Below are 15,998 nucleotides of genomic sequence, written 5' to 3' on the forward strand. Positions count from 1 at the left end.
GGGTGATCGAGCGTTCGGGTGAGTGGCCACAGGGCTACCCCACCAGCTGTGAACGTGACCCGGTGACTGCGGCCGTGGGTTCCCGAGTGCAAACCCCGCCGGAGGGAAACCGGGCATGCGGAGACTCCAGTATATCAAGTGTTGCGCAGGGCCATCTGAGCACCGCGATGCGGTCCGACCCTGCTGTCCGACCCTGTTGTCCGGCCCTGCTGTCCGACCCGGCCGTCTGACCCTGCTGGCCAACACTGCTGTCCGACCTCGCTCGCTGGCCGACAACGGTCTCACGAGGTCTCCGACACGGCGACACGCGCTTCCGCCTGAACTGTAGGCCAATTATAATTGACCGATACATAGATATAACTGCATTTCGTCTATGAGGTATTTTGGGGAACTGTCGCGTGTGTGTGCCGTTTTCTATGTGTTATGTGCGTCAATACAAGTCTGATGCGTGTTTATGCTTCTGCGTGCTGCTTCTGCATCTTTCTGGGGTGATCCTGCACCCAATAACATCACAGTCACATCCACCATTTACGCTTCATTGCTGACTGTTCGGTCTTACTAGGGAGTTATAGCATGTCTGGTATTCCTGGAAGCACAGGCCGTTCGGGCGAATTGCCAAGTGAGCAGAGGCGCAAAAATGAGCGACCTAGGGAGCTCAGATGCAAGCGCTATTTTCATGTGGTGACAACACCAAAATTTTGACTGTCACTTACTGCCGAATTTGGTGAGTAGCCATTTTGGTTCCCAATCTCACCAGAAGTTGCGGAGCATTCCTGCACTTTTTTGTCATGCTCTGGTGTACTCATGCTGACATGCAATCTTTTAAATTTCGTTAATTTAGTTTTATACCAATGCGCACACGAGACCGGCATGCATCTTTAATGTACTAAACGCCTTTTTCTTTTATTTTGAAACATCAAACATTTTTTTTCTATTGCATGTCATGTGACACGTATAAAGCAACAAGATATACGGCAGGGTGACATGCTCGTGGCAGTATTATCTCACGCCATGAACTTGAGCTGCATTAAGCATTGTCGTTGCCTTTCACTTGTGCATAACATGTAAAGGGTGTTTTTCAAAGTGCGTTTTAATGAACACTGTGCTTACTAACCTGTTTAACTAAAATGTAAATGTGCCATGTACTGCACTCAGACAAGCTGTATGTCTCTGGCTGCTGAAGCCAAAGTCTAGTAAAAAAAAATTAATTAGCTTCACGTCTCCAAGGGTTGCGGAAAACGTGGCCTGTTGGCTGGTCCTTTGCCGTTTTGCCTCCCACAACTTATAACTTGTTGGAAAGTTTAACCCGCCAATTTAGCTGGCGGTGGCAATGACCTTTACAAAGGCTGTCACCACCGTAAAACAGAGCTTGCATGTAGGCTCCCTAAGGCGATTGGAGTAGTGACTCTACCTGGTGACAGAGAGATCGACGAGACAAACACAGAACTATTATTGCAGTCACCAAGTGTATTCTACTTTGCTGCTGGTGTAAATTTTCATCAGCAGTGTAATTGTGGAGAAGTTGAGTTTTTATACGTTCTACTTCACCAGCAGCGAAGTAGGATGCACTTGGTAACTGCAATAATGCCTCTGTGTTCGTCTGGTCAGGCTCTGTGCCATCAGGCGGAGTCACCACTCCAACCGCTCATGTTTATGGCTCCACCCAGCCAGCAATCCGCCCAAATTACCTGCATTTGTAAGAATTCGAGAAATGCTAAACCTCTCTGTGCTTCTGGAAGCCCCATCTGAAGTTTGGCATTGCTTAGGTTTCTCCAACTAGCCAGACAAAACGGTAATACAGTCGAACTCAACTATATCGGACCTGTTTACATCGAATTATTCTATATATCAAACAATTTCTGAACACATATATATGAGTATATATACAGCAAAAATTATGCTCACGTTGAACAAAAATAGCAGCGACTCCCGATATATGTAGAACGTCAAGCAGCGGAAAAGTGCCCCCAAAAATTGGCTTTCCCTCGTGGTGGCGGGGAAACCCGGCGGCGCAGCTCCATCCTCCCTACAGTGACTGCGCTGCCTCGGCTGAGTCGTCGACACCCCGCTGCAAAAAATTATCCTGCCCTACCCGCAGTGCTTGCTCAGCCAGCCAATGGCAACACTACTCCCGCAGTGTTGCCGTGATGAAGCGGCAGAATTCGTCTTTCGTTGCGAAGCTCGAAATCATAAATTGGATCGAACGCTGTGATAAGTTGGATGTCCCTGCAGTGTGCAAGATTCCGAAAAGCAATCTCAGCACGATCTCGATGAATACGAGAGAGATTAGGGTTAAAGCGGCTAAACTTGCAACCCGATGCCCCTGGTGCCCGACGCGTACGCATGGCTGGGTACAAGTGATTCATCTGAAATTGCTTCAGATGTGCCGGCTTCCACATGCTCGGTGATGACTGTAAATTCTGATGAATGCGACGAAGTCGTTGCCGGTGTTGCTGAAGTTTGGAGTGAGCTGTCAGAATTTCCGGAAGCTGTTGACGAATCAACAGTCGACGAGTTTGTGAGTGCAGATCACGGTGTCACGACCACGGGAGAGCCCCAAAACGAAGACTACATTGCTGACATCGTACCAAGCACAAGTGAAAGTGGGCACAATGAGGGAAGCAATGACCATCCTTTGCTCACGGCCTCTGAGGTGATTGGTGCACTCACACTAGTCCGGTGCTTCTGCGCAAATGCGGAAGGTTGCGGCCTCAGTTGCTCCGACTCCTTAGACATTATGGAGAAGTACGTGTGTTGCAGGCAGCGAAATTGCCCAAGCAGAAGAAAATACAGGACTATTTCATGGGAAACTAAGCTAGTTTCATCAATAAAGTGATTTTATAAATGATATGTGCTTTTATGACATCCAATTCTTGAGCAGGCTTATATCGAATTATGCTCTATATCGAACTGATAGGCGCTTTCTGCGATTTCGATATAGCCGGGTTTCAATGTACTTGAAACTATCACTTAAACAATACTATATCTAAAATTAACACGTACCGAACCAAATGTTCTAAACATACTTTCAGAAGAGCTCACTAAATCTGAATAGAAATTAAATGGCATATTTATGCCACTTTACACATTATACTGTCTTGTGATTTGTTTCTGAATGATGATTTACCGAATGAGTACAGAATTTTATGTTTCTTGAGCTAAGCTGAAAGATGGCGCTTCGGTGGAGCAACCTCCAGCAAGTCCGTAGTTGCCATGTTTTGACATCAAGCGCTCGTGGTTAAAGGGACCCTGAAACGCTTTTGACGATTTTCTACAAACGTACCGAGTCGTTAGAGTAGGTCCTTGTGATCATTAATTGACACATCTAAGTGCTCCGCATAAAGCGTGTAATTTATTATAAGGTTTTAAAAATGCACATCGCTGCCGATCGCAGCACACTGCTCGGCGGAATTTTAAGCCACCCCTACCCATATGATGGAAATCACCCATATGACGTCAGTGGGGCGAGCTATCCGATTGGCTGACCAGGGTGCGTGATCGATAATTTTTCCAACTTTATGGTAAACAAATGATCTTCGTAATAGTTGGAATGTTAGTTCATTTGTTTTTATAAAAAGAAAGTGGCATAAAGTGAATGCACAAGAAAAATTTTTCAGTACTCTTAAGCACTTCCGGCACACAGCAAGTGTCGTCTGCTTGTGTTACAACGTACTACGTTTTGACGAGAGCTCCGCGGTCAGAGTCGGTCTCAGTCTTTTCGCGAGCACTATGATTCGACTTTCTTGCTTTGTGGACTGCAAACGTAGCGACTGGCAATATGTCAAGCTGCGACATCGTATCCCTCTGCAAGGCAGCATACGAGCGAACTGGCTGCTACGCATCGGACTGCCGCTATCGGATCGGCGCCAGGATTTGCGAGTTTGTGGCCGTCACGTTACACTGCAAGATTACTAACGCAATAGCGTTTCGCGAGTCCGCTATTAGGGCAAACGCAAGCGCAAGGGGACAGGGTCTAGTCGCTTGACTGTGCCGTAACGGGATGAGCCATGAGATGAGCAGAAGGGCAAATGTGAATGGTCTGCACGGTGCAGCCACCTGGTGGCACAGAGCTCAACCATAAACAGATAGCAGCAATGAAGTGTATTTTTCTTTGCTGCTGGTGTGTATTTTTCGCAGGAGTGTAATCATCAACACGTTTTTATAAATGTTTAAAATGTTTTACACTTGGTTAGAGCAATATTAGCGCTTTGTTTGGCTGGTTAAGCGCTGCGCCAACAAGTGTCTGGACCGTGCAGACCGATCAGACCGCTCACGTATGCCTACGCTAAAGTTCCTTCATCAGCTTGAGTTTATGCCTCCAGTCATTTGCTGAAATGACCAGCTTGCCTGTGGTTACTGGAATACCAGACACGTTCGACGCTACGACAGAATGCTCGCAACGCATGCTGCTTCGATAGCTCTCACATGGGGTCGACGGCCAAGCGGCTAGCGGAGAGGTCTCGCGCGGGCGGGGGCGGGCTCCAAAACAACCGGAAGTGGACGATGTGACGTCGCATCGTGACGGGGAATCAGCGAAGCGGAGCTTAGCTCCGCTCGCTCGGTGAACGAGTTGAGGAGGAAAAGCATGGCTAGTGGGGAGGGTAACATCTAATCGCTTGTAGCTCCATTAATATGTAACCCTTCACTGAAATTGTGGTGCGAATGTTCTACTTAAGCTGTACCCTACGCGCCTACAAAATTTTTCCGAACCGTTTCAGGGGCCCTTAAAGACTGAGAAGTCGAACCAGACATTGTACAGTGTTTTGGTTTTGAACAGTTTTGGTCGCCGTCCGACATTATTTCTGTGGAGTTGGTGGCAATGCTGGGGGAATTTCAAATACTGCATTTACTCGAATCTAACACGCACTTTCCCCCGGTAAAACGGGTCCAAAAATTTCATGCCATTAGGATCGGGTACGACCCGAAATATGCATTACCATATTGCCATCAGCAGTTCAAAATGGGTGCCTCGTACGCGCTTTGAGCCTAGCTTCCGTAGCTTTCTCCTTCTGCTGTAGTATATGTGCTTAGATTAGTCTACCATTCGTCTTCCCGTCTTCTGTGTTTGCTCCATCAGTGTGGAAGTGCCGATTGCAAAGACATGCCAAGTTAAAAAAGAAAGTGTTCATGTGTGCGGAGACCAACAGAAATCGGGCAGCAACACGGGAGTTGAGTTCCTGAAACTTTTATGTGAGACTAGCGCAAACAGAAGGAGAGGCTTACTCCAGCAGCTGCTGCGTACGGCACAGCCACGTGGACCCTATATTGAAAGCGATCTACGGCAGGGACAGAGCCTACGCATCGAGGCACACCGAGGGCCGATAGCTTCGTGTGCGCTGTGTTCTTGTCACTTCGTGTTGAAGCAAGAGGCAGCACCAAGGTCAATTCGCTCGCTCCTGCTACTGCACTTCCTTACTACAACGCTCTGATAGTGAGTTTTTGCAGTCATCGAGCGAGACATGTTCATGTTTGCTTACGTGCGTGACACCATGCTTGTTAGTTTAGTTTGTAAGCGAATGTTTACAAGTTTATACGGCCAATAAAACTACTATCCTTACTTCGTATAGCTGTTTACTAATTTGATATCGCAATCGATGCTTCATCTTTTGGGTGAAACTGCAACTTTTTTTATTAATCGCAACTTTAGTGCACTGGGAGTAATGTTTGTTTTTCGAAACGAGAGAAAGTTATTTCTGTATGAAAGCATGATTTGCGCGGTACTGTAAAGGACTTCTTTGTGTTTGGTCACGGAAAACAGGTGCACATTAGAATCGAGGGGGGCACATTAGAATTGAGTAAATGTGGCCATCGACCAGACCTGAGAATTTAGTCCGCTATTTGTTTTTTTTTCCTCTTTCTTTCCAGTGTTACTTTGTCTGCTTCATGCAAAGACCGCAGATATTTGGACAAAAACCTTTAAGCCTCTGCAAATTTAAACGGACGCAAATATCCTAGTAGCAAGCTTCGATTATCAGTTCTCAGATACATGCAGCTGCTTATTCTACATGTCTTGCACGTGTGCAGCCTTTGAAAAATGTTCTTGTGGTTGCAGTGCGATACCGCTCACAATGTAGATATTCGAGACTCTGGCGACTTGCGCTGTGAGTGGTCTATGCTGTAATGATAATCCTGCCAAAGCAGCACATTCATGCTGCTTGTTTTCCACTGAAAGCACTAGCGCCTGTAACTCGGGGGGTTGTGCAGATGGCTCTCACAGCTGGCAGTACTTCCCGCATAATCTCTGGAAGTGAAGTTTGCTGCCGATAAGGCAATATATTTTGCTTCAGCTTCAAACTACATTTTTTTTATTTATTTACCTAAATGTAGAGGAATGTAGCATTAAGCAGCAAGATAGATAAGTAGGCTAGTTAGCTGACATTCATCGCCTGTCTGCGGTCTTTTCGTTGCACTAATGAAGCGCACATGACAAATACTGTAACGTAGATTGAAGACGGAGTCTTACAAAATAGACGCTTTTGTTTAATGGTGGGCCAGGAGAAGAACGTACAGCTCACGCCCTTCATCGTCTTTTATGGCGCCGACCTTTGTGCGCGCCGTCCCACGATGCGGGAGCCCCACAAGATTGTGTCAATTGCCCTCCCCCCCCCCATGCAAAAAGCGACCGTCTCGGTCGCGTCAAAAAGTTATTTCGGCGACAAGAAATGGAGCTTCTCAGGTGCATCTCGGGGTTCGCGTACACGCATAGTAGGGTTTCATGCGCACTACATGAACAACTTCCACACGAGGACGACGACGGAGCAAACTGGGGTCAGAACTGCAAGGGACGACTTCGTAGGTAACGTCACTGAGGCGGCGTGTAACCTTGTAGGGACCAAAATACTGGCGGAGCAACTTTTCCGAGAGTCCACGGCGGCGGATAGGCGTCCAGACCCACACGAAGGCGCCGATATTGTAATGGACGTTGCGTCGACCCTGGTTGTAGCGAAGGGTGTCGGTATGCTGTTGGCTCCGGATACGATGCCGAGCAAGCTGGCGTGCTTCTTCGGCTCTTTGTACAACTTCTTCCGTGTGTTTGCTGGGCGGGCTATTATCAACCAGAGGTAGCATGGCGTCAAGTGTTGACGTGACGGGGCACCCGTATACAAGTTCGAACGGCATAAACTGTGTAGTCTCCTGTACAGCAGTGTTATACGCGAAGGTTACATAGGGTAAAATGTCATCCCACGTCTTGTGCCCTACGTCGATGTACATGGAGAACATATCAGCCAGCGTTCTAATCAGACATTGAGTTAATCCATTGGTTTGAGGGTGGTACGCAGTGCTCTTGCGGCGAGCAATGCGTCAGCTGGAGAACGTCCTCCATAAGTTCGGCTGTTAATGCTGCACCGCGGTCGGTGATGAGAACAGACGGTGCACCATGTCGTAGCACGATGTGGCACACAATGAACTTGGCCACTTCATTAGGTTTGCTTGCGGAATAGCTTCGGTTTCGGCGTACCGGGTTAAGTAGTCGGTAGCGACGACTATCCATTTGTTGCGTGAAGAGGTCACTGGGAATGGCCCAAGTATATCTATTCCTATTTGTTGGAACGGTGCTTGAGGAGGGGCCACAGGGTGGAGAAAGCCAGCTGACAATCACGGCATGTCTTGACGTACTGTTGCACAGAGGAAGAAAGCCGGGGCCAGTAATACTTCTGGCGTATCCTTGCTAATGTCTTAGCGAATCCCAGGTGTCCCGCACATGGCTCATCATGGCAGGCTTGCAAACTGTCTTGGCGCAGCGCCGATGGCACGACAAGGAGGTATGTATTCGACCGCTTCCGCAGTTTTTCTTGTAAAGGACGTTGTTGTGCAAAGAGTACGGTGATAAACCGCACACGAGCGACCGAGGTAAGACACCTTCAGCTCTGTGAAGGCGCTCGATCAGCGGCAGCAGCTCAGGGTCAGCACACTGGTGCTCAGCCGTCTTTATGGCGTTGATAACGCCAACAAATGGCAAGTCATGGTCAGGGTCCGAGGATGTCGTAGGGAGTGGTGCACGTGACAAACAGTCGGCGTCACTGTGCTTCCTTCCAGGTCGGCAAACAACTGTAATGTCGTACTCTTGTAAGGGCAGGCTCCAACGGGCTAGTCTGCCTGAAGGATCTTTGAGGTTGGCAAGCCAGCACAGGGCATGGTGATCGCTGACAGCCTTAAGGGGTCTACCGTACAAGTAGGGTCAGAATTTACCAATTGCCCACACAACCGCTAAGCATTCTTTTTCAGTGGTTCAGTAGTTTTTCTCAGCCTTGGTGAGACTGTGGCTTGCATAAGCAATGGTGCGTTGCGCACCAGCTTGCCACTGCACAAGAACTGCGCCGAGACCCGCATTGATGGCATCAGTATGAATTTCAGTGTCAGCGTCTTCGTCGAAATGAGCAAGTATTGGGGCCTCTTGCAAATGCTTGCGTAATTTATTGAACGACTGCTGCTGCTCGTCCGCCCAAATGAAAGGCACATCGTTGCATGTGAGCCGTGTCAGAGGCTCAGCGATTCTCGAGTATCTTTCGACGAAGCGCCTATAATATGCGCACAAACCAAGGAAGCGTTGGACAGCCTTCTTGTCTGTGGGTAGTGAAAACTCGGCTACGGCAGCTAATTTGTCGGGGTTTGGTCGGACACCTTTAGGACCAACGACATGGCCAAGAAATTTGAGCTCTTGGAACCTGAAGTAGCATTTTTCAGGCTTGATGGTGAGGCCAGCAGTACGGATCGCCGCGAGGACACTCTTGAGTCGTGCGAGATGTTCGTCAAACGTGCTCGAGAACACGATGACCTCGTCCAAGTATACGAGGCAGGTTTGCCATTTGAGTTCAGCAAGCACGATATTCATCATCCCCTGAAAGGTGGCAGGTGCGGAACAGAGACCGAAGGGGAGGACTTTGAACTCGTAAAGCCAGTCAGGTGTCACAAACGCTGTTTTTTCATGATCCTGTTCATCGACTTCGATTTGCCAATACCCTGATTTAAGATCCAACGAAGAAAAAAAATTGGCATGTTGTAGACGATCCAATGCGTCGTCGATGCGTGGCAATGAATAAACATTGCACTTGGTGACACGGTTCAACTTGTGAATATGTAGGACTGGGAAGGAGACAGAGACAGGATCCTCTGGTGCACGTGCAATGTGCTACACTTTTAGAGAGAACGCAGTAATAAGCAACTCACTAGCTGCAGGTATTGGCTGAAGCTATTGGTACCTTCGGCTGACGACACTCGTGATGTTATCAGTGCAATCATGTGGTGCCACATGTTCGTTGGGTGCCACGCCTGTGGTGGAGCCCGTTCGGCCGGGGCGAGCACCACATGCGTTCGCACCACACTGCAGAGATCGGCGGTGAAGCGCGATATGATCCATGCCTCTATGTGTGCTGCACAAAAGTGCTTTCGCTGCTAGAATCCAGAGCTCATCGCTCAACGAAGACGACGAAATTGATCATCGTCGCTACCCTATTGCACCGGCGAGAGCAAATGTCAAAGGTTGCCGAGGTTTCGGCATTCTAAGTACCGTATTTACTCGCATAATGATCGCGCTTTCTTGTAAAAAAAAAATTGACGGAAAATTCAGGGGCGCGACCATTATGCAGGTTAAATTGCCCGCGAAAAGAAAAACAGAATTTTTTTCATCCCACATTTGATGCGGGATGACAACCGGTCAACAAGCAGGCGGCTGCCGCTGAGCAGTGCGGGACACCATAACAAAAATGGCGGTCGGCGAAGCAAGCCGAACGCAATTTTTTTTCTTCTCGTGAGCACAATACGCGCATTGAAACAGTTTCTTCTGTATCAGTAACGAATAATATCGTGAATATTGGCAAGTTTGCAAGAATAACGTAGCCATGTCCACTATGAGGGTACAGAAACAGAGGCGGGCGCGCTTAGGTGCCAGTGACATAAAAACACATGGCAGGCATGCTGCGGAAACTGTTGCCATTTGTCTTCACTACCATCCTAATACGGCACATTCCCGCTATGCGTGGGTGAATGTCTTAGCTGTGTTATAAGCATTGGCGTATGAATAGGGTACACTGCTAACGTATCAGTGTAAACGTGGCTTCTATCGTTGTCGCTCGCGATTTGCTGCGTGCCCACGAGTGCAGACGAGAAGAATCGAAAGGCGCCTTTTCTGTTGTTGTTGACCGAACCATTAGGAAGCCTACAAATAATAAAGCCAAGGTAAATTTGGTTAGTGCTTTTTTTTCATGGAAGTGCGGAAAGTCATCAAAGGAATGAAATGGGGCATCAGTTTAAGGATGTTTGGTGGCAGCAGACCGCTTGGAATGTCTTCAAGAGTCATTCGTATGGCATTCGAGAGAGCGTAAGAGCGATCATCATTGGCTAGACTTGGCACACGACATATCGCTGTGGTAAGTTTGGGGTGCGATAATTACATGGGAAAGAAAACAAAAACAAATTTTGACGACAATATTCAGGGGTGTGATCATTACGCGAGTGCAATCATTATGCGAGTAAATATGGTAGTTGAGGAGACATGAAGCTGCACCATGAGGTTTTGCATTTCATACTGCAACTTTTGTATTTCCGTTGTTTATTCTCAGCATTGAAGGCAGTTTCGGCTAAGTCGGAGTACATGCAATGAGCTACCGGAGCGGTTCGCAGCCTAAATTATTCCAGTACCTTAAGGGGGGACGCGGGGATCAGATTGCGAAAATCGCAAAAAAGATTTTTGGCAACGACGCGTTTCGGTATCTGCAATGCCTAATCTAAATTGTATCAAAATGGTTTGACTGAAAACGCACTAAAAGTGCCCGAAAAAAATTTATTTATCAGTGCGTAGGGCGAGAAAACAGCTTTAAATCGCGTAAGATCACCGCAGTTCGCGAAGCCCTAACTCGTCTTTCCCGCCACCGAACGCCGCCATCTTGGTATCGTTCGAAAGCTCGAAGTTTCGCCATTCTGTTTCTGAATTCTTCGGTCGTCGCCATCTTGTAACAAACACACAAACACAAAAGACGCGCGGGTCTGCTAGAGGCGGTCACACGGGCCCTGCGATGAAAGCGGGCCTCCGATTGGTTGCCGTACTGAAAGGCGTCTCGCCATTGGTTGCTGCTGCAGCAGCGGGCAAGCTGGCAACCACAGCGGACCGCAGTTGTCTGCTTTGAAAACCACGCCGGCGTCTTTCTTCGTTTGACACTCGCAGAATTCAGATTTATGAAAGCTCCCAGGTCAGTGATGGATCGTCGCTCGTTCGAAAAGAACTTTTAAATGAAGCATGCCTTCGGAAAACAGAAGTGCAAGCCTCCTACGGCGAGAAAAGGACGGCGGCTAGCGGGAGAAGCGGAGAACCCGACTGAACACGCGGATAACGTGCCGCGTTATCTTGCACTGTGCGATTCCAGCAGTGAAGCCGACAATCGCCCTGTGACATCGATACTGATAACCAAGCCGCCGGAAGACGTGACAACAGAGGCTCTCGCACCTGTGCGTACGGCCGCACGAGTCGGCAACCGAGATCGCGTTGTTGGAGGCGACGCGGGTCGAAGGTCTCCATCGCCGGCAGAGACGGTGTGCGTTTCCGATGCATCGTGCGACAGGGACACGCAGCCTGCGAGTGAGCCCCAACCGTCGACGAGCTACATACTGTATGGTGACTCAAGGCTCACCAGACGAACAGTCGCATGATTCAGACGCGCCTCGAGCCGCGTTTTGTGTCAGCGGTGACTGCAGAAGCGCAGGCATGCAGCGTTCGCGACTCCCTTCGCGCAGTGTTCGCGACTGAGCGGAAGCAGCAATGCCAAAAACAAATTTCGGCCCCTTGTGACTATGAGTTCATTATTATACCTGTTTCCGCGATGAACTCTTTGATCGCTAAAACTCTGTGCCCAAGATGCCAACAGCGTTCTGTGGGTGTACACTGCGATACCAGGCTCGATCTGGCAGTGAAAATGGTGGTCATGCACTACTCCAGACGGCGCAAGAAAAGGATAAAGAACGGCTGAAGAAGGCATCCAAAGCCCACCAAACAATGAGGCAAAGGTGTAAGAAGATACCTGACAGCAATGATTCAAAATATTACAGCCCTGGTGCTTTTTAATAAATTTGCAGTGCTTTTAAAACTTTGCAGCCAGTTTTCTCAATTGCATTTTTTTTGTCAATCACTTCGCTCGTGGAAAGCATAGCACAACAATGGCTGGACCGATTTTGGCCCAGTTTGTTTTGCTGTGATCCACAAGCTGTGCTGTACGTAAAGACAGTCTTGAAATGTTTCTTTATCTTTCCATTATTTAATTATTTCACAATTACTACATGGCTCCATGCAGTGAAGCACAGTCATGTGCATGTTATGTTGAGCAAAAAATTATTAGCGCACTAAAAAAAAAATCGAACACTGTCTTGATGTAGATTAGACATCTGGGCAAACATGCAAAGTATTCCCAGCTCCCTATCACATTTCGTTACTGTGCCAGGCTTTCCACAAGCAAGGAACTTATAAATTCTTATAAAACAAAAACTAATTAAGATATCCTAATGAAATTTTAGATTTGTCTCTTTATTGCAATGTGCAGTGTGTGTGCCAAATTTCAGCCCTTTCTGTCAAGAAACAAAAAAGTTAATTCTGATCCCCTCCTCCCTCCTTAAGAATGATTCGTCATTACGCATTCTAATCATTTCTCATCAATAAACAACTTGACCTTGTTCACGTTGCTGAGAATCAGGGCAAGTGCAAGTGACAACTGGCCTCGGCCAAGCTGTTGTCTGCCGAGTTTCGAATTCCGTTCGTCTTTCGCAAAGGGTGCTACAGTCACAAACTCGTGTTTGGTGGCTCATACATTCGCCTGGCAGGTAGTAAAACGCGAAACTCTGGCGGTGTTTGATGTAAATTCTGCTGCACTGGCACAGTGCCAGGGTAACTCAGCTGAAGGTACCATTGCGGCATAGGAAGGTGCCAGCAACCGCTGAACACAAGTGGCTTGCAACAGGTCAACTTACCAGAAAAGAATTCGCACGCGCTCTGCACTGATGTGTTCCTTTTCAACAGTGGACTACTAACACATATTGAAAAAAGTACAAAACAAAAAGAAAAGCAGTTTTATCTATATATTCAGATATGTAGTGGTTGCCGTAGGGCACCAGGCAACAGACTGTCCTAGAATGCATACAACGACGTGCTTTTACCGGAGGGAAGAGGCTCTCAGTCTTGGCACAATACGGCCGGCCGTCCGTGCACTCCGAAGGGCCCTACTTTTGCGCAACAGGCTAGCACCAGAGGGACTGTCCTTCACTCTAATAGTTTCACGGGGCGACAGAGACAAGGCAGTCTGTCTGTTCCAGAGCTCACAACTCTCTTTAACTGGGTATACATATCCATCAAACGCACTGTGCACGTTCCCATAGGATACGGAGACCATGGAACAGTGGGGCACTTGCCACTGCACTTACGACCTGTTATCGACTATGGTAGACGAGACACTGACCAATGCACTCACCGGCAAAAGGTGAAACAACACGTGCACTGGCAAAGCTCCTCACCTTGTCACAGGCGGTGCACTTGAAGCCGTTCATGCCCGTGTGATGGAACAGGTGCGCCTTGAGTCCGCCACCCTGGATGAACTCCTTGCCGCAGTATGGACACTTGTGCGGTCGGATTCCCGTGTGGACGCGTGTGTGGCGGTTGAGCGTCCCCTTGAGTGAAAATCGCATGCCGCACTCGGAGCAGGCGTACGGCTTCTCTCCCGTGTGAATACGCCGGTGCTTGTTGAGCGCCGTGACCGACGGGAAACCCTTGCTGCAGAAGTCGCAGGAGAATGGCCGCTCGCCGGTGTGCACGCGGATGTGGATCTTGAGCAGCGACATGCCATGGAAGGTCTTGCCGCAGTGGTCGCACATGTACTTCTTCCGCCGCGTCACTTCACCGGCATGTGCCCGCAGGTGCTCCCGAAGGTTGTCCTGGGAGAAGGCATACGTGTTTCAGAGCCACATCAACGGCACATGCAGACTTCACCTTTGAGCTTCTCATGCATTAACTGCACCAACTACGGCTTTGAAATTTGCGAGCACCTAGTGGAAGAGTCACTGCGTTGTTTGTTCAGTACACTATGTTATTATTGTAGCCTTACTAACTACCGCTATTCTTGAAAAGAAAAGTACAAACATTGCATTCTACCAGTACCAAGACATGGGGTGGAAAGTTGAAGTTTAACAAAAAGTTTGAGATGAAGTTAAGACCACACAAAGAGCAATGGCACAAAGAATGTTAGGCATAATGTTAAGAGACCGGTAGCAGTGTGGATTACAGAGCGAACAGGGGTAGACGATACTCTAGCTAACATTAAGAGAAAAAAATTGAGGAAAAAATGGATGTGGGCAGGTGATGTAATAAGTAGGACAGATAACCGGTAGTCTGTTAGAGCTACAGAATGGGTGCCAAGGAAAGGGAAGTAAGTACAGCAGAGGATGGCAGAGAATCAGGTGGTGTGATGAAACTAAGAAATTTGCTGGCATAACTCTGAATCAGCTGGAGCGAGACAGGGGTAACTGGAAATCATTGGGAGAGGCCTTCATCCTGGAGTGGATGTAAAAATAGGCTGATGATGATTAAGTACACATTGGCTGAAAGCAAGGCAGAACAAATTAGGAACAGTTCCTATAAAACCTCATGATTTGTGTGACAAGCTGTGTTCTTGCTGGTTCCCCATTCACGCCGCACAAGTGATTTAAACAGCAGAGTTGAACACTTCAATACATTAAAAAATTGCATGCACAGACTGACACAACAGCAATGTTGCATATGCAAAAGAACAAGAAAAACTGCACCACGTGAAAAGTGCTTAACTGCTATCACTGTGCGAAGACAAGACAAAGAACAAACGCAGCCTTGCAATTTCTCTATGCGCACTGCTTTCTCACAATGACCATTAATCAGCATACCAGCAGCTAATTTAGCATTAAAAGCAAAGAATGCTCGAGTTAGACGCCATACAACTATTATTAAGAGAGGCATCACATAATGGTTAAGAAGAAAGATGGGAGGAATTCACACAAAGCCTGGCTAACAATCGAGTTTGCAAACTGGGCATGGTGTTGTTCCTGAACAGACCAGAAATATTGGGGGTTGTTATCACTGCAAGTCAGACAGCTAGACAAAAAAGAATGTGCCTGACTAACTCTCCACACATTCTAAGGTATTGACGAGTAGCTTTGATTGCACATTTCCAGCCGCAATTTCACTTTTGTGCAACCTGGCTTTCAGTGTACTGTCATGCACATTCAGCCAAAGTTTCAGGGGCGTTCTCGCTAGATCGGCAGCCATTGAGCCCATTTGCATTGCCCCATGTAATGCACTTACAGAGCAGCCTTGCCGCTAACCTATATGTATTCGATTCTGTAGCATCTTGTGATGAATTGTATGAGCATATTTTTTCTTTCCTGCTTGTTTTCCTTACATTGTACTATAATGATGAGCAAAACGAGGACAAGGTGAAAGCAGGAGCAAATGCTTCGACAAGTGGACTTGTCTTCTTCAAGGCGACATATGCTATCCTTACCACAGTATATAATATAGGTGGGGTTCTTCTAATGGGGAGAGGATGTAAGGCAGGTGGGTTCGGCAACGGGCGAAGGTGTGTTAGCGGCGAGGGTGTAGGATTGAGAATAAAGTGCTGTGAAGAAAAATTCGCCCCAGCAAGGCAGTGGTCCCGGATTCAACTTCTGGACCAGGACGAATTTTTCTTCTACTGTGAGGTTTTTCTTTCGAGGAACCCGTGTAGGTTTCCTTTGTAGCAATTGCTATGACTGGGTGGATGTCTAATTTTCCCTTAATTACTTCTCTCCCCCTTGTGGGTTTTAGCACAACTATTATGTCAAACTGTGCTTTTTATGTCGCAAAGTTCGTTTGACCTGTATAATTACTTTGCACATAAATGTATGTTTTTGTTTTCCTACTACCACAAGTTGCATTTTGATGCTTGAACTTGCTCTAACAGCTTTTTTTTATTCACTGTCCCTCCCAGGATCCTGCAATGCATATTAAATAAGTT

The 15,998-nt window shown here is 47.6% G+C and overlaps 1 protein-coding gene across 1 annotated transcript in view; it reads right to left on the minus strand.

Annotated features, from left to right (window-relative positions):
* Window positions 1-15,998, minus strand: part of LOC129384565 (uncharacterized) — a gene marked incomplete at its 5' end in the record, with an annotated part of 54,670 nt that overhangs the window by 25,218 nt on the left and 13,454 nt on the right. Inside the window, one exon of the mRNA XM_055070071.2 lies at window positions 13,492-13,908. Coding sequence (XP_054926046.2) covers window positions 13,492-13,908 — 417 coding nt within the window. The remainder of the gene's footprint in view (window positions 1-13,491; window positions 13,909-15,998) is intronic.

Source organism: Dermacentor andersoni, chromosome 5 (assembly GCF_023375885.2).
Source record: "Dermacentor andersoni chromosome 5, qqDerAnde1_hic_scaffold, whole genome shotgun sequence".
Taxonomy (NCBI): domain Eukaryota; kingdom Metazoa; phylum Arthropoda; class Arachnida; order Ixodida; family Ixodidae; genus Dermacentor; species Dermacentor andersoni.